Source organism: Meleagris gallopavo, chromosome 3 (genome assembly GCF_000146605.3).
Source record: "Meleagris gallopavo isolate NT-WF06-2002-E0010 breed Aviagen turkey brand Nicholas breeding stock chromosome 3, Turkey_5.1, whole genome shotgun sequence".
Taxonomy (NCBI): domain Eukaryota; kingdom Metazoa; phylum Chordata; class Aves; order Galliformes; family Phasianidae; genus Meleagris; species Meleagris gallopavo.
Window position 1 is genome coordinate 14,258,035 of NC_015013.2, and position 23,455 is coordinate 14,281,489.

Genomic DNA, 23,455 nt, shown 5'->3' on the forward strand with positions numbered 1-23,455 from the left:
CCACTAAGCCCCCTCAGATACGTGCTGCCAAGTCCCATCAACTTGTGTATGCTCAGTTTGTATGAGTGGTCCTGGTACTCCTGAGCTTCTTCAGCCTCTTTGGCAGCTTTCCTTGGGAAAAAATTTCCCAGAAACTGGGTGCAATTTCCTTGAAATTGGGAGCAGTTCTGTGTGTGATCTGTTGCAGATAATGCTTAGAACTCTGAGCCCATCAGTAGAAATGTCAGATACAACAGACTGGTTAACTTTCATGCTATAAAAGCAATGTCTGGAGATCAACCAGGTGGTTAAACACATAAAGAACGTGGTAATCCTCAGCGAAAATAAAGAAGCCACAGCCAGCTATCCAAAAGGAGAAAAGGCAGTGTTAAGGCACATCCAGTCGGACACTCTGGGTTCTAATCCACCACAACAAGGCTCCCAGATGAGATGCTGCACCCTGTCATTGCCTCATTCATAAGCCAGAAGAGTTGTAGCAGTGCATTTCCCTGTGTTTGGGCCCACATATGCTCCACTTTACACAAGACTCAACAAATATTTGACAATGCAGCGAGGAGCACTGGTGGGCCCTCAAGACAAGAGCGGAGGGGCAGCCAGTCCAGTTGTGGAGATGACACCAACACTGGTAGCCACCAACAGCTTTCATGCCCCACAGAAGGTAAAACCTGACAAGCAGACTTCTGGAATAGAGAGCAAGGGGAAATGCATTGGGCAGCTGCTAAGGAGAGGACCCTCGTGGTGCAAATTCTGAGGGTGCCATCACTGAGTGATAGCAGAGGCTCCCAAGGGTATGCAATAAAACTGCACATCGCTCATTAACAGTCACTAAACTGCCTTGTAGAATGGGTTTGAAGGTGTCACAAAGACTGAAAATAACATTTATTCAAGTAAATCACCCCATATACAATGGAGCTGGAAAGGAAATAATGTATGAAAAAAACTTTAAGAACAGGAAAAAGAGAAAAAAGGATTTTCTCCTGCATTATCTCCTCTGGAAGAGATGCCACGTGCAATCAGCAATGCTATCTGAACAGCAGCAGTTCCTCCTCTTGGCTCGAGGGGGAAATGCTGCTCTTTGATTTGTCCCTCACAGCATTTTGCTGATGTAAAGAAACATTTTTTACTATGTAAATGGTTTGGATAGACTGGAACTATTAGGAGCTGTGCGAATGCGCCCTTCCCTACTCCGATCTTCCCACTCAACCAGATGATTGACACTGCAGCACAGAGGCAGAGTAAACTCGTATGGCAGAGCTCCGGGAGAAATAATTTATTGTATAGAAACAACTCACTCTTCATTCTAGAAAGTAAGACAGCACAAAGGAAAAGGAGGAGAGGAGAAACACATCCCATGACAATCTTTCGCTCTGAAATGAAGCTTACTGCCGTTGGTGCTGGGCATTCGGGTGCCCACTATGGTCTCAAGCAGTCTGATTTTCCAAGAGATGTATGAATGCATGTTGCAGATATTCAGCATGCTGGGGTGGCGGTGGATGACAATCCCCCATGAGACCAAATTCTGCTGGCAGAGCTCTCCCGTGCCCACATTTGCAAGTGAGAGTGCTGGAAAGTGCTGCCCTGAGCAGGCTGTGGAGAGTGTGTATCTTTCAGGTCAGGAGGAAAGATCCCCAGTGGACCAAAAGTATCCCCGGGCACCTCAAGAGGGTGACAGCCATTCAGAAGGAGGCTGAGAAAACCAACTTGTAAAGCTCAGAGCAGTTCAGCCTTCCTCACAAAAACCTCAGGCAGTGTGGTCAAATACACTTCTATTTTACAGTGGCTATAATTAAGTGCCTATTAAGAACATGTATATTACATGCTCCAGAAATATCTTTCCCACACAAAGAATTTGCAGCAGCTTACCGTGTTCGCTGGCATGTGCTGACAGAAAGGAATTCTCCAAACACTGTGGATGGTTTTTAAGGCTAATATGAATGGCTAAAACTACAGTTCTACTAAAATACCTGATGAGCACAAAGGCAGCCTTCAGCAGGGTTTCCTCTTGTAACAGACACAGCGGTGTAGTTGCTGAGGTACCACTGCTATGGTAAGAAACCTGAAGGAAGGAAATGGGCAGGTAGAAATTTCAACACTTTAGCAGTGCTCCTCCCAGGTGTGCAGTCCCCTTGGAGAACAATTTCTCATCTGCATCTGAACGTGCAGCAAGGCACAGAGATTAACAGCAGTTCTTGTGCATATTGATCTTTAACCCCATACTGATTTTCATGGGGATATGAACAGCTGCTCTGGTGCACTTGAGCACAAGCCTGCTCCTCGTTTTCCCAAGATAATACAGAATTTTTTGTTAAAACAATTTCACATATATAAAAAAGGTTACAAAAGCCTATCCAGGAATGTTTTTATATTAATGATTTATTTTTGTAAAAATGAGTGTGGGCAAATAATAACATTTGATTCTTTCCGTTAATTCAAATCTTCACTCATTCTCAAATAGGCCTTAAGATTTTTATTACCATTAGTTATGTGTATTACAATAGCAGCCAGAAGCCTCCAAGTTAGTGCCCAACGCACAAGGCCCCGTTGTACAAAGACATGTTAAACACCAGCTTTTGCTCCAAGCTGACAACATGTGAAGTCACAAAGGTACAGAAGTCCCTTTTGGGGTCCACGTCTAAGCAGCCAGGCAGAGACCTGGGGAACATGCAGCACACTGATGACTGTGATATGGCTTCTTCACTTTTACACAGACTTTGGAGGAAGACCAAGAATTGGACCTTTTGGTGTGCTGTGTTTCCCATACGGGAGCGGCCACAGTGCTGAGATCTCGATGACCCTTTTCTTCATGCCTGCTGCTGATCCCAGTTTCAAAACCCACTCAGCAGAATCCTGTAATTCAGTGAGGGAAAAACGTACCCTCACTGGCGACACAGCACAGTAAACTTTCCACTGTCTTCTCTGACATCAGGATTTTGAGCCTGCTCCCTGGTGGTGTATAAAGACCACAGGATGGAGAAGGAGACAGACCTGTGTGCAGCTGGTTCACCCAGAACTGAGCACACTAATTCAGTCCCTCCTGTCCTGTAAATGGGGCTGGCTGAGTGGTGCCCTAGATGAATGCTTTCTATAAAAATACAACTACAAAACTGAAGGAGGAAAGCATCTGCACCAGCTGGCATGAACCTCATGTGCAGTTCTGCTTCCTTGTCCCCACTGCACCAGTGCCTGGAAGATACAGACACAGGCCTGAAGAGGCTACAGCGAGGTGGTTACAGGATCCAGCAGGAAAGACAAAACAGTACCACAGATAAGACAGCCCCAGTTGCACACCTCCTTCAAAGAGGAAGAGGTAGCAGTGGCCATCACTGAATGGCACAGCCTTCCTGCCTGGTTGAGCCTCAGGTCAGATGGCCTGCTTTCTTGAAGGCCACATAAAGGTGAAAGGGAGTCGGATTGGTCACACGTCCCTTGCCCCAGCAACCCAAGAGAGGCTCTCACAACTGTGCTGAGCTTTCCACCCCAGCTATATAAATAATGCAGAATTATTCTCCTGAGAGATGAGGGTGGCTGAGGCCATCCTTTTGTTCTGTGGATGAGAAGTTCATCATGACACAGTGGTCACCCTGTTAGCTTCATGGGTTCTCTACACTCTCAGAGCAGTACTACTGCAAACAGCTTTAATAACTTTCTAGAGAGGAGCCCTCCCTGCTGAGATCTTTTTTGTCAGAGCAGATGAGAATACACTTGACCAGAGATCCCTTCACTCTAGCAGGAAACAAGCACAGATCTTCCTATACGTTCAGACTGAAGAAAGGTTCCTGCAACTCTTGTGCATACAGGAAAACATCAGAAAATTACCCCTGGTCAGGAAATGTAAAAAATACCATGATTTCTTCTTGGAGGTTCCCTGAGGCTCTTTTCCCTTCACCTTTCCACAGTGGCTGGTGGAGGAGGCTGAAGGATACAGGATCTGAACCAAAGCCAACTGAATAGCTGAGACTCTACTAACAATCGCTATTACTCTTTGAATCCAATCCCTTTGTTCTACAGCTCTAAGTGTGACAGTGGTTACAGTGATGTCAGTTCAGACAGGCTGAGCTCTGGAAATCGCTTCATGCTGCCTAAATAAAGCGCTGCTTATTAATGAAAAGATCAATGGGAATGACAAATTTGTTGGGGCAGATGAAGGAACATGTGCCTGACCCTCAGCAAATTCTCCATCTTCAGGCACTCCCTCCCTCTCCTGTCACTTGCGAAATGTCTGCAGCTAGCTGTCCTAAATCCTGCCTTCATCTGCTAGTCGTTCAGCTTCAGGGGCTTGTGTTCCTCTGAGGAGATGCAGTAAGGTGGCAGTGAATCAGGGTTCAAAACTATAAAAATGCTTCTTGTTCAGGATTAATCTGATGCACTTTCAAGGCATATCAGTGCTAATTTGCCTGTTATTGTAACCCAAGGCAGTGCTATACCAACTCACACCCACAAGTTAGCAAGGGGCAGGCAAGGATCTTGACTGTTGTGCTGGTTTAGGACTGGAGCTCCTGCTACATTTTGATGAGAAGGGCTGGAGCAACCTACTCCATCCCTGCCCTGCCAGGTGGGCACCAAGCTCAGCAGCAGAGGTGGCCATTGCTTCCTTCTCTCATGGGAGGTATCGAGGAGGACTGAAGTCCCAGTGAGAGGGATCACCTACAGAGCTACTAAATTCCCACCCAGTAAAAAAAAATACCTTGGTCTGGAGCCCCTTCCAGCATGCTGCCCCTCTCCAGGAGGGGACTACTGGTGATCCACGTCCTCACTCTCGCCAAGTGCCCCAGCCCGAGGGGTTTCCCTCAGCTGTCCCTCGCTGCTGTTTGGGAAAGTCATGGAGAACTTGCCACCCTGTTGAGGACAGGCGGCCCGCGGGGCCTGGCTCCCAATCCCAAGTCTCCTGGAGGACCCCAGGGCCAGCAGCGCTCTCGGAAGAAACAAATCTGTCCCAACAACCGGGATCTGGGGACGACCCCTCGTGGGATGGTGTCTCACATCAGTTCAACACCTTCTCCGAGCTGTGCCCCAGCCTGCCCTCCTCTTGCACGGGCGGTGAGGCCTCGCTGTGTCGGGCCAGGCTTGGCACTGGGGCTGTGTGGTGCCGCGTCCCACCGCTGCCCACTGGGATGTTGGCATGCAGCTCAGCGCACTTCTCCTTGTAGTGCTGAGCATTGCCGGCGAAGGTCTCGCAGCGGCTGGGGTTCTCCTCCTGCACTGGGCTGCTGACGTTCTCCTCAGCCGCCCCCGAGGCCGCAGCTCCCTCCTGGGAATTTTGGCTAAGGTAGACGACGATGATGTCTCCCTTGAAATTCATTACTTGTCCGCTGGAAATAAACGTGGAGTTACTGTTTCCAGTCACATTTCCTGGGGAAGGAGGGGGGAGAGAAGAAGACAGGCATGATTAATATTTTCTCTCATGAGGAGGATGTTTAGCACCGTGAATTCAATCCGCTGCGATAGCTTTGCTTTTGTTCCGTGATTTTTTCCCCGTGACATAGGGATGCTCTCATAATCAATGCCTTCCACGGGGCTTTCTCACGATTTCCACTTGTGCCTCCTCAGGATGAAGCCTGTTGCTTCAGGGGGGCTGTCTGTGGCATCTGGAAAAGCTGTCCCTACACAATGCACTCCCACAAGCAAGAAAGTGTGATAACCCCATTCTCCCACTGCCTCTGGACACATGAGCTACTCCCAGTGAGAAGTGAGGAAACAGCTCAGTTAGTGAGGAAACAGCTATTAGCATCTTGTTTTCCCCCTTGGTACGTGATCACTCCTATTGTGTGGACAAAACAGCAGGTTTAATCAATAAATGCTGAAAGATTTAACATCAGGCCATGCAGTCACATGGAATGGAGCTTATAAGATTACCTTGCATTGTCTGCGCTCCCACACAGGCACATCCCAGCACTCACCCTGTGGTGAGTGGATTTATTAGGATACAGCCCGCTACAGGGCAGAGACAATCTATACACAGCAACCTAACAGTGTTACGGTTTCAGCAAGTCTCCCTGTGGGCAGAGATTTTTCAGTGCTCAATCAATCTTTCTGTAATTCAAGGACTGGGTCACTGACTCAAGTGACAGCAGGACCAGGCTGTGGAATTAACAAACTTCTCTCAGAACAGAAAGAAAATATTTAGAACAAACTCTAAATGACAAACTAACAAACGTCCCCAGAATGAAATAAAACTGACCAAACCAACCCAAAAAGAAACTCTCGAAGCCTATGAACACCACTTCTTATAAATATTTTTTTCCCACTGAGCTTCATTTAATCACAACTTGCAGATTGACCATGCACCTCTTGGGATATTTTAGTCATTTTCTTAATGCTCTTCTAGACATGAGAGGCACTGAGCACGGCCCAGCCCAGAGAAGTGCTGTTTCTCCAGCAGCTGAGGGTGCTGCTTACATCCCCAGGTGTTGTTTATACACCACTGCTGGATTCCACTAGAACTGAGTGAAGACCTCATATGATACCCAACCGAGCCTAGGCAGTACTGGAGCATCTTTCTAACAGCTCCCCTTAAGTAATCCTATTTATTTCAGCTAAACCATCACACTGCTGACTCTTTGCTTTCTTTCCAAGTACTGCTGATGAACACGAGGTGTCAATTGAGTGCTTTCCACGGGGATTTTTCCCTCCTAGGTGCTTCCCCTGTGTTCAGGTTAATTGCTTGCCATCAACACAACTCTGTCAGGCACTATGGGGCTACACCAAAACCTTTACATGGATTGCCTTTCACTCAAAAAAGGCATTGTAAAAGCTCACCTGAGCTCAGTACAAGATTAAGAAGAGCAAATGGACACAAGAACTCCCTGGGTTGCACTAAGAAACGTGCTTCCAGATAACATAAAGGATTCCTTCAGAGGATAAATGAAGGCATTGCTGCATGCAACACTTCAGCCTTTCAATCACTTGATGATGTTAATTACAGAAACAGATAAATTTTTGTGGTAATTATTTGCTAGGAACTGGAACAATGCAAGTGATTAATTTCCTCAGAGCCATCTGATGTTGCTTCATGCAGCTGAGCTGGGATGGTGTGGGCTCTGAATGTGAAGGCTCTGCAAAGCCATCCCTAGCCATGAGTCACCAAAGTCCTCCACCACTTGTGCCTGATGCTGAAGTCTTGCACAAAGTCTGAGATGGCCATGATCCAATGCTCCACGTTCTGACTGCTTCCAGGCTCAGGGAGATCTGGAAAGGTGCTTGAAGGCTCGTATCAATTACTATCCATGAAGCCTGAATGGCACCTGTCCAGAGGTTTGCTTTGGTCTTCTAGGGTTATTTCACACCAGAGGCAGATGTTGCAATTTCTCTTGTCATTCTGAGTACTAAGAAACTAAAACCAAAAGTTCATGGAATTACCCACATCATTTTTCTTCCCATTTTTTCATCCACCCACTTTCATCCAGTTCTGCCTTAGCACAACTGCATCCAAAGTATCTGCCTGAAGAAGCTTTATTATGCATGCATATTTATTCCACCTGGGCATTTCACAATGCCCAGCAAAATGGGTGATACCACCACAGCTCCACAAGCAGCCCCAGAATGAGCTGGGGAGTGCCACACCAGGGCACCCACCATGCCACAGGCAGGCAAGGCCACTCCAGAAGGCACATCAGCTCCATACTGACTAAACCCACACTCTCTCACTGCCTACTGCTCAGCCAGTACCTCCAGGCAGTTATGCCAAGGTTGGGGTGAACCAGGAACTCTCCATCTATGCTCAGGTTTCACCAGATACCACACTATAGCAAGTACACAGCCAAAGGTACTGACACAGTGAAAATCATATATAAAGAATTATGGAAGATGGTATTTGCAAGCACATCACTTAAACCTGCTTGCCCTCTTGTTCCTTACTATTCTCTCTTCCTCTTCTCGAGCGATTCAGAAAGAAAAGCAGTACTTCTGCAGTGCCAGATATGACTTGACTTTCAGTAGTACCTCAGAGTCACCTTCCACAGAAATAAAATCCATCTTCTCTTTGCTACTTCTGAATTTTGTACACATCAAGCAGTGAAACTGCTTAAAGATTTCAGGAAACTGAAGCAGTAGAAAGAGTGTCTGCTCTTAGAAAGATCACTGCACACTACGAGATTCCTGCACAGCACTGTATGTTTAGAAGGGAAGGGCCTTCAAAATTTCACTTGTGGGTCTTTAAAGCGTCACTTTTGGTCTTTGGCAGATTGACAAGAATGTCTGCATAAGAAACGTTAAGGCATGATGTGGTTTTAAAGAAGGGCAACTGCTGATGATCGCTGTGTGTATTACAGTAACACTCAGATGTCCCAGACAAAACTAAGGTCCCATTATGCTTGGCAGTGCACAGGCAAATAAAAACAGAGCATCCGTCTTCAGGAGATTATCATCTTGAATAACTAATAAGATATGACAAAAAGATTGCAGGCTTTTAATAATGAAGAAAAGAGACATAAGTTTCGTCTCCAGAAAAGGCTCATAACTTCCCTTCTTCGGTGGTTTTTATCCCTGCTTTCATTTCAACTATTTTGCTATATTCACTGAACTAGTAACTTAGGAGCCAAGTAGTAAACTGGAGACACTGGTGTTTCAAAGTTGTTTAGAGACCGAGTGCTAATATTTAGAGAAAAAATGTCTATATGAAATTATTTTTAGGTGAATCACAGAATTCACCTACTTTTTGCTTATATATTATATATGTAAATATGTTCATACATTAGCAATTTAAAACAAAGAGAAAGAGCTAAAAGCAAAAAATTGATCACCGTCTCTCAGACCCAACCGTGACCACCAGGTTACAGCTGCAGCCAGTTTCATGGACCACCACGTGATTATAACTGGACTGCAACCTAATGGCAAGGAGAAAAATGCACATGCAGGCTGCAGAATGAAAAAATGCCCTTCGGAGTTATGCATCTCTTCTCACTTCAGCCTTTTGGTCACTGTTCTCTCCTCTTTCTTAGTCTTCTCCTACAGAGATCCCTCATAGTGCTCACGCTACACGTGAAATTCACTATAAACCAAATGGCCATCCTATTTCACTTCTATCTTTCAGATTAGCTTCAGGGCAACTAGGTGAAAAAGCACCATTTCATTTTTCCCTTCTCCCAGATCAGACCTTCTGAATAACACCAAATTAGCACTGAAGTTAACCCTACACAACTGTGTACAGGCCAATCCCAATGGACTTACCGGATGCTGGAGGGAGGTCTGAAGTGCTGCTATTTGTCCCTGAAGTGCTTCTGTTTGTGTTCTGGTACTTTGTGTTGGTACTATCAGAAGACACATCTTCCATACCATGGTCACTTGCTAGAGGGCTCTGACCAGCAGAGAGAAAATTCAAGCCACAGGTGCACTGTGTGTAGCATCCAGTTTCTGGGGAGGTGGAGGCACCAATAACTGCAGCACAGCAGGGTCTGCTCCCCTTTCTGGGAGTCTCCCTGTATGAAATGCCACACCTCACACAGATCTTCTCTGAGTCACGGTTCATTGCAAAACGATCTGTGTCTTTGCTGTCAATTTCCTTTGGGCAACCATGGGAATGCTGGCAAGATTTCTGCAGGTATTTGTCCGTGGTGGCATGTACACCATGTGCATCGGAGGAAGGGTCGGAGCCCTGAGGGATGGACACGTCCTCTGTGCTCCCGATCCCTGAAAAGCACTGATTTAAGCTATCGTTCTCCCCTATCTCCACTGGTTCTGAAAACAATGACAAAGTTTTACTGTCAGGCTGACTCAGCAAAGGTAAATAATCGGCAGTATTGAGATCTTTATCCATATATTCATCTTCCGTGGGAACGGGGGAGAAATGGTCATCGTCGGTCTCGGTCCCCACGGAGATCTCCTGGAGGGTTCCCCCAGCCCTGCAGGGTGCCATGCCTGGGCTGCCGTGCCTGCACGTGGATTGACCACAGGGTGAGCTCCCAGGGGCAGGGGAGCCAGCAGGGCCCAGGAGACGCATGTCTTCAGAGAGCTGCGGGACGGTGGTGTTTGTTATATTGACAGTGACGTATGCATCTCTAGATGGCTCCTGAAAGAAAGTTGAAATAAAACTGAATTTAATAAAGAAACTGGCTGAAGGTTATTTTCTGAATGAAGAAGAAGCAGGCATGTCTTAATGCTTCCTCAGCGTGGAGCTGGTGGGATTGAGTGGCATTGCTGGATTTGATAAAACGTAATGTCAGATAATATAGTTGGTTAGCTCTTAAGGATCACAGAATCATCTCAGTTGAAAAAGACCTTTAAGATCATCAAGTCCAACCATCTACTAGTCAAGAGAGCACCTGAGAGTTAATAAATCTAGAAGGGCTGCTGGATTCTGCTGTTTCTTGTGGACACTGGTTAGAACTACCTAACTGCTTAAAAGGTTCGTAACTCCCCTGAATAATCTACGTCTTTGAAGGGCTGTTGATCTGTGAAGACCCCACTGTGAGCAAAATCTTTATTAGTAATAATAAAATAGTAGTAATAAAATAGTAATAGTAGTAATAACTGATTCAAATACTTGATTGATTCAGAAACGTGTTAGAAAAATAGAAGTCAAACAGACAAGGTTGCTTTAACCTCAAATACTTTAAGACAACAAATGCAAATGCCCGTGACATCATTTTGCCAATAGTTTTACAGTTAAGTTATATTTTTGGTTGAAGCTCCATAAAAAACAAAGGTTTGGGAAATACTTCAAGGGTTCCCTTCAGTTCCTGCCAGTCATGCATAATGATGGGTATTTGGGAACCGCTACCTTTCATTTCTAGCATCTGTTCCCTTCCTCCACAGTGGAGGACACAAAGTAAATGCTGCCAGCCACTAATTGCTGTTGATTCACTCCTCTGTCCCAGAGGATCTGAGCAGCTGCCAGTGCAGGACACTGCAAGAACATTTATGAGACAAAAGAGGAACTGCCTGCTCAAAAAGCTGCTAGGCTTGTTTTCTTTTTTGTAGCAACAGGACTTGAGTGTTACCACATCTAAGCTAGACAGAGCTCTTAGACTGGCAGGTGGGGCAATGGAAGAGCATGCACCTGGGAGCTAGGGGACCTCAGTCCATATCCCTGATGTCAATCAGACAGTGCACATGCATGCGAATCCATGTTCCCAACCAAGAGTTTCAAGCAAGGGCATCTGAGGCTGTTCCAGAGCAAAACTCTTTGGAAAGTCATACGCTCTTCACACTCGAGGTTTTCAGTGACTGACAGAATGCAAGGGGTTTGTGGCCATTTCCTTTAGCTGATGGCTCTGTTCTTGTTCCTCGAGTGTTCGGCATTCTTGGTGTTGCATCAAATCCAGGTCTCTCTCCCATGAGGACTCTGGTATGTAAAAACATGCAACTCAAGTTTAGCTTTTCCCAGCCTTAGAATTCGGAAAGGCTCTCTCCTAGGTGAGAGTCTCAGGTGTTCAGTAACATGAGCTCATGTTCAACTTTCTCTTCCAACGAATATTTAATCATCACAGAGACTGTTAAAGCTGGCTGAAACCACAGAGCAGGTTCAGAAGCTATTTGAGAATCTTGATCTCATAAGCCTCACATTTACAGAAAAACAGACTAAAAAAGCCAAAGCTGTAAGTGGCTTTTGAGAAACTCAAAATTTGTTTTCTAGCCAAACACTAATATGAAGTCTGAAGTAAGGAGGGGTGTCAGGAACGTTTTGAGGAAACCATAAAACAGAGGGAAAATCTTAATGCCCCTGACTTTACCTTTGTTCCTTTCATTTGGCTGCACACCTCGTTAGCCCAATTCTGTAGATCTGCTGTAAGGAAAACAAAAGAGTAGTTGTAACACAGAGCAGGCACTGAAACTAGCCACAGACCTAAACACCCGCAGTCATTCACGACCCATAATATTATAGTAAATGAAAACCATCAAGACTGTTTTTACTGACTGTTCAACTGTCCCAGCATCAGGCTGTCTGAGATTCATTCTAACTGGAATAGGGATGTATTTCTGTGGAACAAATGTTTCCAAGCTCCTAAGATAGATCACGTTAAACTGTGTTCCACATTAAATGGGGTTTCTTTCCTTGTCATATGTCACCACACTATGACTGGCCTGATACCGACCCACTTAGAACTGTGCAGTCTATTTCAAGAGAAGTCACATGGATGGCACAAAGACCATTCCCAGACAGGAGTGAGGAGACTGGAGAGAAGAGGGTAAGCCACTGAAACCACGAGATGGCAGACTCAAGTATAGCATTCCATTTAACAGAGATGTACTTAATTAGGAAACACTTTTTATCGAAGTATCTCCCACGGAAAAGCTTCAAGCTGCTTTAAATGCTTTAAAGCTGTTTTACAGAGTTAGCAATTCCTCTTGCTTTCTATTTATGCTTCCAGGAGATTGTGCAGGGCTTAAGTTTTGCTTTAAGCTTGCACTGGTTTTTGTATATTTGAAGATAGATAAGTCACTTAGCCCCTGTCACTTCCCAGCAATGACTCTGTACCTCTGATGTTGGGTCTGCACGTTTATAATCAGTCCCCAAGCAGGCAGACTCAGGAAGAGTTTCTTCTTGAGGCTGCAAGTCTCTGGAACTCTAATTAGAAGGATCTACTGTGCAAAGGCAGTGAAGGACTGTCACTGCAGAGCACCAGATCAATAGGAATGTTAAGTAAAGAGCACTCTCCCCTAACCTGCTGTGCATCATAAGTATTTGCTTTGCAAGGAGAGTCACCATTTCCTTCAGCCCATCCCAGGAATTCCAGATTTAGCACAACCCATGTTTAGTGTGGTAGAGGCAGCATATTTCTAAAACATGGGCTGAAAAATACCTTACAAGGGTTGCTGCCTTCCCTTCCTCTGCTCCCAAAACATTTCATAGATTTCTGGGGCTTAGGAAAGGAGATCAAGGGAAAAATACGGTAGGAAATGCTTTCCATGTGTAGGGGAAGAAAATAAAAAATGAAAAGAACGTAAGACTATGTTCTTAACTGTGAAGACCCAGATCTTAACACAGATTTGAGTAACTGCAGGAAATTTTTCTGTCCTATTCACAGTATATTCAAAAATCCAATGTTATTCAGTGTACCTTTGCGAGATTAAAAATTAAATGTGTATATTTACTATATATATATACTTACTATTTATGTTACTCTCCCCCTGCTTCCCTCTGCTGTGCCAGACAGTACAAAGTTACCATGCTAATACAAAATCCACCCTCCTCCCCTCCATCATACATGCTGTGGCTACATCCAGTCTCAAGGCACTCATCTCCCTGGCACAGCTGGCTGCAGGAAGATGCTGTGAAAGATGCATTATGCAGACATGTAATATACTCCTGCCTATAGGAAAGATTTTCAAGCCTGGCTTTGTGCTAGTCAAGACATCCGTATGGACAGGAATTCAAAAAAAGTTCCTGAGTTTCATATCTTGGTGGGTACCTGTGAAAACAGAGTGCACAAATAGACATGCAGCTGTCACATTCACACATAACATTAGCTATCATGTACCTGTCAGCTTTTTTCCCTTATTCTTGTAGTATACGATGAAGATGACAATGCCAATTAGTGCCACAAAAAACAAGATGACAATCAACACATACAAGATCTTGTTTGTTCCTGTAAGGTATAAGAAAGATAATACCATCAACACGTTGCTGTTCTCAGCAGTACGACAATCCTTGCTCCTGTCACTTGCTTTTCCACAGGAGAGCGGTTTTGTTCTTCCTAATTGATTTTCAGTTTCTATATTAAGGACCACATTCTGGCACTTATGGAGTTCTGTGACAACCAGCCTCATTAAAGGTACATGGTACAGAGCCATCTCACTACTTAATGTCTGAGGGAGGTATGACTCAGCCACACTCCTCTGAAAGTCTTCTTGCAATCCACCAGCAGCCTATGGGCCATGCTTGCTCTGTCTCAAGATGAGAGGGATGCATATCTTGTGGAAGCTACAGACTTCAGCCAGCAAAATTTTGCCTACATTTAAGAATCACTGCATGCTTCACAGGATAGAGAAGAGAGCAACTGGCAAGAAGGGAACATTAGGTACTGCTATAAAGGAGACACGAGGAGAAGTTGGTGGCCTTGAAACAGTTAATGTGTACAGAAACTGGCAGGCTGACAAATGAAAGAGCAGTAAACGTGATGGAAAAATGATGGATGTGTAACAGCAACACTGCTCACCATGCAGCTTCAGAGAGAAGTGTGAAGCACTGCTTAGCACTGGGCGTGAGCCCTAGAGCTGCTAGGCTTTAAAGGTAAGATTTCACAAGAGCTCTGTCTTGGTCTGCTGCTTCCCATTGACTCATCCACTGTGGGAAAGGAGTCAAGCCAGCCAAAAACCCTGGTAAACATATACTCCTCCTCCCTGGTACTACTTTCTAATAGATAAGCTCTATGAGGACACATACCATATTCTGGTTGCTCAGCCATCTTCTGCTTTGTACAAACTGCATCCGACTTATCAGTCCCAGGGACTATTTCTGCCAACCCCAGAGCTGAACAGCTGAAAAGGAAAGACAAAGAAGCTAGAATCCCAAAGAGGGAGCTTATCGTGGCTCCTACACTTCTGCAGAGTAATACTTTCTGTTGTAAAGTACTCTTGCATTTCTCCATCCTGAAGCTCAGACACCTTCTTTATCTTCATCTATCTCAACTCAGCAGTTGCTGTCCTAGCTGTCTTTCTCCCACCCCAGAAAGACTTGAGATTCAGCATGAGAAAGCCCTTATCGCTATCCAACCAACCAACATGCTCTATAAATGCCACTGAGAAGCAGAGACACTCCACCAAAAGGTGTGTTTGCTCAAGCTTCTCACTGCCTTGTGGCTGTAATAGGCTTTTTGGAAGGCAAAGTAACTTACTTGGTCCAGGATTTACACTCATCAGTGGATGAAGCAACCTCTGAGAAGTAGCCTCTGGGACACGGCATACAGTTTGTGTCCTTGTCTTGTTGCACTGTGTGTAGCAGAGGAAGAAAAACATCACAACTGAGTTTCTGTGAGTTCTTTCCAAGTAAGGGGAAGGTGACTATGTTCCCCCATCCTCCCACTCCACCCCCACGCCAAAAGCTTCCCTCAGGATAGAGGGATCTAAAATTATATTAAAGCAACAGTGACAGTCACACATAGGCAGAAAAAAGTGCTCAGGTGAGATAAGCACACTCCCGTGCACGATCAGAATAAGAAATGACCAGGAACCATTTCCAGTTATTGCAAAATAATACACTGTTCTCATACGAGTCCACTCCCATTAACTTCCTCTTGACAATGCTATAACACAGGCTGTGACGTTAACTGATGTTGTCACTTCTGTGAAGCCACAGTAAACAAAGTTCTGTATCAGGGTTTGCTAGATTGCAGGGAAAACACCACCACTCTGCTCCAAGCCCATGCAGCGTTTCGTCCTCTATTGCTCTACTGTGTGCTGAATTTTTGGTGTAATAGCTGTTCTCAGTATCTATTACAACCCTGAACTTAACCATCTCCATTTTCCACCCACAAAATACCTGCATTTTGCTTTCAGTCAGACTTGGGACTAAATTGCATGTCTGTAATACATTTTTGCATTGCATGTCATCTAAAGCAAGGAATACTTGCGCTACCTTAGAGGTGTTTATTGCTTTTAAGTCCTAACATCATAGAATGGCAAAACAAAGCCATTTGACAAAAACTGATTTCAAATCTGACCTCAGCAACAACCACCAGTGGATCACTCCTTTGAACATGGGAGCAATGCATAAACTAATGATCCACAGTCAGGCACCTCAGCAATCATTAGAAACGCACTGAAGACCTTGCTGTTACTGTCATACCCATGTTAAAGCTGGCAAACCTCACTTGATTCAAGATTTTATTTAACTACAAAGGCAGAAGCCTTTCAAATGCAAATAGTCCTGGAGAGTTACACACAGTAGCAATGGTCTGAGAGTCTACAGTATCTACTCTTTAACGTCACAACCCACACTATGCAGGCCAGAGCTGGATATTTCATTTGTATGTCCCCTCTCTGTATCTTACCAGGATGCCCAATTCCAAACCCCGGAGCACAAATGGTGTTTCGCTGACAGCAGTCACAGTCCTCGTTCCAGTGGTAACCTGTGGTACAGGCACACTGCCGCTGGAACGTGCTGTTTCCTGGGTTCACCTCTTTCAAAGCTTTCCCTAGAAGAGAAAGCAGATGGCAGTAAATATCTCTCTGAAAACAAGCCTTGGGTTTATGAACATCCTGTTCTACCTATTTGCTTTGCTTGAATGCCAGAGGTGAAACCACTCATGTTAGAGGAATCTTTCAAGAAGCGTGGGAGGCCCTTGATCAGCATGGGGCACCTCACTGATTGTGCTCCTGAGCAATACTTTTCCTTGTAGCTCCTGTAGAAAATAAACAGAGCTTTTGCAAGAATGAGACAAGGGCAGAAGTGAGTGCAAAATATGCTGGGCAAAAGGATGGCCATTAAGATCCAACTCACAGGGAGTGAAGGGCCTGACTGAAGACGATCTTTTCAGCATCACGAATACCATATTTGCAGTGTTCAGCAGAGCATAGAAGCAAAACCCTCTGGTGTCTGGGGACTTCCCCATCCACCAGGTTCTTGTGCAAGCTCAGCCTTCATTGCCATGCTCCCAAAAGGAGGATATTCCTAGATTCACTTGCCCATCTCATGCTTCACTAATTTGGATTAAAAAGTTCTTCAGTATGAACAGCTCACCTTGATCACATATTTTATGTAGCAAGCATTTGTCTTCTTCATTCCAGACATCCATATACTCATTTGGGCCACATGGCTGGCACACACTATCGGAAGTCTCAGTGCATTTAGCAGACATATACTTTCCTGTGAAGGAGAGAAGGACAAGCAGATAATTTGTAAGATGCACACCATTTCTCTGAGCACAGGGAAAATGAGATGGGCTAACACTGCTGTGCTACTGGGAACAACCATTTCTTCCTCCTGCCCCACTCATTTTCTCACTCAGGTGAGGAATCAGAGTGACACCGAAACATCTGTGAAGCTCATGACATGGGAGCAATCCTATGTACGTGCATGAAGACCAAGCTGCTTTACACCATGTGCAGTAGTAAACTGTTATCCCAACAAAAATATTGCTACAGCTTTTGCTGAGGTCAGCAGGAACACTCCTACACTAGAAGGCACTTGTGAGCCTGAAATTATGCATCTGCATTTGTATGTGCAAATAGATTTGCAGAGTCACGAGAGCAAGTTGCCTTACTGACCTCCAGAGCTTCTTAGAGTTTCTAAGGAGCTCTTCAATTACTGAGGCAGTACAGCCCAGCACTCACATACCTGGCTCACATTTCTTGCAGCACCGTCCAGAGTATTCATAGTGTTGTTCACTGTCACATGGCAGAGTGCTTTGTAGTGACAACTGGAGAGGAGAAAAGACAGAGAGGACATGAGACCCAATATACCCAGAAAGCTTCAGACCTATCTCGTCACAATGCTGATAAGAGAGAAGGAAAAAATTTCTCCAGTGCAGCATTTTATAGCTGAGCAGTAAAGCATTAAACATTCATGACTTCAAAGGCTCTTTGTAGACAACAGCATGTATGCACAGGGACTTGCAATATAGTCAGGTGATAAATCAATCATATCACAATCTTGCAATTGTCAGAAACTTTTGGCATGCTATTTAACCTTTTTTTTTTTTTTTTACAATACTCTATTATTTCGAACCTATGACTTCAAGACAATTGTAACAAAAAGAAAAAAGTGTTGACATAATTCTGTAGTCCCTTCCACATATGCGACCTGAGATCAGGACCTGGGCCACTGACAGTTTTAAAATATGGTATGTGGCAAACAAATACAGTGAATTATTTACACCCTTTGAAAAGAAGAAGTTCCCAGCTTCCCACCAGAATACACAACACTCCTGGCTAGTCCCAGAAAATGCCAGACCTTAATTCTGCAGCTTTTTATGGCTCCCAAGGTGTTCTGTAGAGGTGACCTCATTTAACTGAGGCAGCAATCCACCAAGGCGATACAAACTAAGCCAACAGCCTTCTTTCCTCTCCAAACCCAAAAAATCCAACACAACCGATCCCAAACAAACCAGGTGGAAGTGCTACATGTGAGGCCATTGCTTTGGGAATCTCCTGGTACGGGTGCTTCAAGCAACTTCAACACCTCACACCCACTTGGTGATCCGCCAGTTGGTAAAATGTCTCCAAATCAGCTCATAGCAAGAAATTATTCATTATGGTTGAACGCCGCTATTAAAATCTCATTTACTCAATTTTTTACTTGGAGAAAGCTGCACCAGGATTTCTGCTGCTGCTCAGCAAGAGCTTTGGCTGTCTAATAGTGTATAAAAGTACTGCCTGCTGATAATTGTTTCTATTCCACTACTTAGTGTTCTCCTCTGGTTTTCTCTGTGTCTTTTCCTCTCCTCTTTCCTCCTTTTCTAATCACATCAACTGCAATATCTTGAATATAAACTATTTTTCTCCAAGCATCTTGATCTTCTAATGCTGGGAACGGGTCTTGTGACTTAAAACTGATGAAAGAAAATGACTTTTTTCTTTAAAACATCACCTCCTGGCTTGGAGTTTGAGCCATGAGCTGGTGCATGACTTGCCTTTACCAAAATTGTGCCTGAAACAGGGTAAGTACCTCAAGCCAGAGCTTTTGAGTTTTCATACTTTTACAGGTTATATACACCTTATAGCCATTTTTTATCACTACAATGATCCCATGTGAAATTAAGAGTTCAATCTTGCAAGAACACTTCTTTTGTCTTATTGCTTCCTTGCCTCTTTCTTTTCACTTATTAGCAGTATCTTGCTTTTTGATCAGATCATACATTTTCTGGAACAAAGATTGCATTTCATGTTTGCACAGCACCACACACAAAAGCACCACCTACCATAACATAAATAAGCACTTCCATACTTTCAAAAGCTTTCATTCTGCTTTATTCCTGATAGCCACCTTGTTCGTCTTCCCAATTACCAGGGCAACAACCAGTGCTGGTGAAGCAACAGATGATCTATGAATAGAAAGCTGGCCAGGCTGGCAGCTGAATGGTGATGCTGCTCAACACCATTGGGGACACTCTTGAAATGCTCCAGTAATGCAAGGAGCTAAAAACAAGGTCGACAGAATGGCGCTCACGCTATGTTGCTGCACTGAGCAGCAGAGAGAAGATCTTCAGCAATCGATTCCTATTCCCAGCAGTCTGAAGTGCCAAGAAAAGCAGTGAGACCAAGGATGGATCCAGTCACTTGCTTTATCAACAGAACGTTCTTTTCTTCCTCGTTCGCCCCAGTTTGAAAGTTCCTCTTTAGAAGAAAAGGCAAAAAGCTGAAGTGTCAAACAAGGGCAAAGTTGTCCCATTTAAGGAAGGATATGCAAATCTGCTGAAGGGCATTCAGCAGAAGGGTTTGGAATAATTTCTGAGAACCAACACTCATCCTGAACAGAACAAGCAACCTCCCTGCGTGGAGGCCAGGAGCATATGCTAATTGCTCACTACCTTTTGTAAACTGCTTTGGACCTTCCTGCTTTGTAGCATGAAGAGGGCTATTATTGCAAAATACTCCCAGCTGCAGCTGCGTAAATCTATGCTCTGTGTCAATAAGCATTACCCTCTGTGACAGCGTCCTTCCCCTTTTGAGACAAGGCAATGCATTTATAAAGCTGCAACATTCCCTTCTTTTATTTATCTCAATGAAATAAAGACAAAGCTATCAGTGTCCGTTTGTTAACTCTGTTCTGAGCTCACAAAGGTGAAAGACTGGCTGGACCTGCTGAGTGTGAAAGACGAGCATGGAGAGGATGGGAAGGGAAACAACAGAACCTTCACATTTTCTTTAGGTAGATCTCGTGATCTTGGAGCCTTTTCTTAACAGGGCCCCACTGAAGTTAGGCTGTTCCTTGTTCAATCATCTGCCAGAGGACTGCAGCACACTGTCAAACAGGACATCAGCTTTCTGGAGGGTGCAAGAATCCAATACTAAGCACGTGTGCTGCCAGCAGCACGATGGGCTGATGCTCCACCAGCACCAACACATTCCCAGCCACAGTGTCCATCTGAGACAAGGAAGTGCAATTCATTTCACAGAGGAGGAACTCAGGCCCAGAGGCCAGATGGCTTCAAAAGGTGACAGGAAATTAGTGGCGAAGCAGGAAAGAGAAACAAGTCTCCAAAGTCTTAAGCTTGCCCTGTAAACCCTAGGACACCCTTCCTCTTATCAGGCAATGGTGATTTTGACATCAGGGAGCTCTCCTCTTTAGTGAAGGGGCGTTGGTGAAAGCAAAGATGCCAACCTTATCTGAAGTAATCACACAGAACAAAGAAAACCCAAGCTGGTCATTCCTTTAAGTCTCACTATTGGTAAATGTTTGCAGTAAATACCACCACAAGATGCGAATGAATGTTTCAAAATGGCCTGGGTATCTTCTGCACATTTAATTTGTCACTTAAAATGTGTGCAAAGCACACATATTTGTACCAATTCCTAAATAAAGTTAGTTCTTCTTTCAGTTGGTATCGGACAGCCTGCTCTAGGGGTCCTGCTAGAACAGGGGCTGAACTGGAAGAACTCTGGTGGTCCTTTCCCTTCTCAGCCATGATAAACACTTCCTCAGAAGAATAAGACAAGAATACCCAGCAGGAGAAGAATCCAGAGAAAAAAAACAACAAATGTCCTCTGGGCTCAGTGGATTGTCAAAGGCTGTTTGGTAAAGCATGCCAACACCTGCTTACCTCCAAGCACATGAGTAGCACCACTGACTTCCTTGGAGAAACATGCGTGCTCCTGTCAAGGTTTGCAGAGGACTGTGTTTTTGTGCCAAGCTCTTTTTTCCTCCTATTTGTTGAAAAGGACGCTAAGCAAGAGTGTGCTTGTGCTCGTAGGGTCCTAGAACTTCAATGAGTCAGCTACAAAGCACAACCATCTTACTCAGATCTTGAAAAAACACACACACAGGTGCTTCTGAAAGGGGAACCAGAAGCATTCAGATTCCTGTCCTCGGGCTTACGGAAATATTTATTCTCGGTGCTGTTGAGCAATCGGATGACAGCAGAAGCTGTGTGTCATGGATGCTAAAATTACTTTCTCACTCAGATGAATATTCAGACGGACATTTCAGAGAAGATAAAGTTGCACGGGCCTCTTTCTTTTAAAAGAAAAAATCTGGAAGAACAAGCTCGGGGGTTTCCACAGCCTTTTTCCCATGTCATTTCTGAACAAGAACCTGAAGCCTTAATTGGGACTGCTGATTAGCGATAATCTTAGTTTAGAAAAGCTGAGATGTAAAGAGACACGCCAAGGCCTAACTACCTCAAGATGACACCTTTGTGCCCAGTGTGGTTGTTTCTGGAGAGCATTCAAGATATCTGCAATCATTTCACTGAGCAAAGCACATTCTTTCTCCATTTAGTACTGCTGACCCGAACTACCTATGGGAGAGCAAACTCAGGTGGCTCCGGCCTTGCACACCATTTGCTAGTTGAACTCTGGGCCCTGAACGTACCCATACTACTTGCTTTTGAGATTCTTAGCCATACTTAATGTACAACTACAATATTTCTACGGCTCCTTGGCTTGGGCTTTTTCTGCCCTTGTCAATAGGGCTGAGCTCTGACCAACAGTTTCTCAGGCAGTCTGAAGTAGACCCTGCAGCCTTGGCACCTTGGTCTACAGCAGGGACAGGCTTCACTGCTGATACAAAAAATTAAATTAGAACAGCACGCAAGTCACCACCACACAATTCCAGTTATTCACTTGCAGGTCTGTAATTCAACACAAAAATTTCAGATTGTGAATGAAATGCTTTTGGTGATGTCAACTTTCCAGTGACCAGTAAACCACATCACAAAACTACCATCACGTGGTAAAATATAGCCGGGAAATGGCAACGGCTACCGACTAAATATTATTCCAATCTTAAAAATAGGTCCTTGAAACCCTGCAAGAGCCTGAATACCTAAAGAGGCCAGAAGGGATATGAGGAATAAAATAGATAATAAAGAGATTAAGAGAAAAATGTAACTTGCAACCAGAAAGTGGATAAGCAGTGGTCAAAGCTCAATCCTGACTATTCCCATTGCCTTTTGGTTTTAACATGTGGTAAAAAGCAAGCATCTGAGCAACAGGCCATGCTCCACGGAGGGAAAGGACCAGCAGTCGGTGCTGCTTTGAGTGGGTACACCGTGCAAAGAAGAATGCTGGCAGCAGCATGCTGAGAACCTCAGCATGGGAGATGGCTGAGAAGACAGATGGCAGGGCTGAATGCAGCCAACTGAGCATGTCCATTGTGCAGCTTTCTTCTGCAGGCCGAAAACTCGCCATCACTTGCACAGCAGTGCTCATCCAGTTGCAAAGTCATCTCCACGCAACAAGCTCCAGGCTTGGACCTGTGTACGGTGATGTGTGTCTGTCAACACGTGGCATCCTGAATGCCTCAGCCTGCTGGTTCTCGCTGCCACACTCACTCAGAGACTGGCAGCTACTAGGTAGGGTGCTTTAAAGATGAATCAGAGAGCAGAAACCCAAAAGCCAACCAAACCAAAATATTTAGCAGAGAGTAGCAACACAACAGTCCCTAACGAGCAGGAATAAGAGCAACAGAGTAAAGACATAACCAAAGCTACTACGTAGCTGTGCTTGTGAGGAAAGTTGCAAGGTCTCCCTCCTAAACGAAACAGGTGCAACAGCACTGCTTACAAGCAGAGCTCAGCAGTCTCAGCCCTCCAGGCACAGCATCAGCCACTCGCTGTGAGTAACCTTTCACCCATTCACACTTATAATAGTAATAATTATTATTATTATTATAAGGCACTAGAGACACATTTACAGGGAGTGCTTACCCCTTGCATTTTAGTTCAGAAGATTACTTTTCCATGCTTCATGCAGAAATAACTACGAGAGATTTCCAGGGTCTGTCTGCACTGCCTTCATCGAGAAGGAATCACTGCTTTTACAAAGGATTGGGCTCAGAAACGGTTAATTTACTCTTTTAGTGTCACCATGAGGAACCAACTGTGCCGGGGTTCAGCCAAGTCAGCAGGAATACCCCTCCCCGATTTGATGGGGCTTTGGCTGATTTTCATGATAAGCCTGCTTTACTACATGCAGTATTATAGCAGGGAGAGCTTTTTTTCTTCCTGTGAGAACAGATTCATGGAATCATCTCATTGTTCTTGCTGCCGAGCAATGAAAAGTTACAGAGAACACGATGCTCGTAAGGCAAAACTATTTGGTGCAGCAAAATAACAGGCTCAAAATAGATTCCCCTGTGTGCTACATAAGCAATTTTTAAGACTTCATATGAACCTAGTGGCACATTTTTCCCTATCTGTACTCCAGATTAATAGGTTGCCTAACAAAACTTCACAGTATTTTTTTTTCCATGTGAGACTTTTTCTTTTCCCTCCATTTTGACCACTGACTAAATATACTCTGCACCAATCTGCAGTCACAAATGTTGTTCTTTGTCATTCTTGAACAGATCCTATACACTTCTTTTTCTTTTGGAGTAGCCACAAAGTGGTCAGGGTGAATGACCTCACTTTTTTTTTTT

General features: G+C 44.5%; 1 protein-coding gene across 1 annotated transcript; it reads right to left on the reverse strand.

The window, feature by feature from the left end:
- Nucleotides 1-1,255: 1,255 nt before the first annotated feature.
- TNFRSF11A (TNF receptor superfamily member 11a) lies at nt 1,256-20,663 on the reverse strand. Its single transcript, XM_010708430.3, has 10 exons — nt 20,637-20,663; nt 17,213-17,294; nt 16,616-16,741; nt 15,927-16,070; nt 14,772-14,865; nt 14,321-14,415; nt 13,416-13,523; nt 11,667-11,719; nt 9,166-10,003; nt 1,256-5,349 (listed from the first exon to the last, which is right to left on the reverse strand). The coding sequence occupies exons 1-10, from the start codon at nt 20,646-20,648 to the stop codon at nt 4,982-4,984; spliced, it is 1,920 nt and encodes a 639-aa protein (XP_010706732.1). The 5' UTR covers nt 20,649-20,663; the 3' UTR covers nt 1,256-4,981.
- Nucleotides 20,664-23,455: the final 2,792 nt, after the last annotated feature.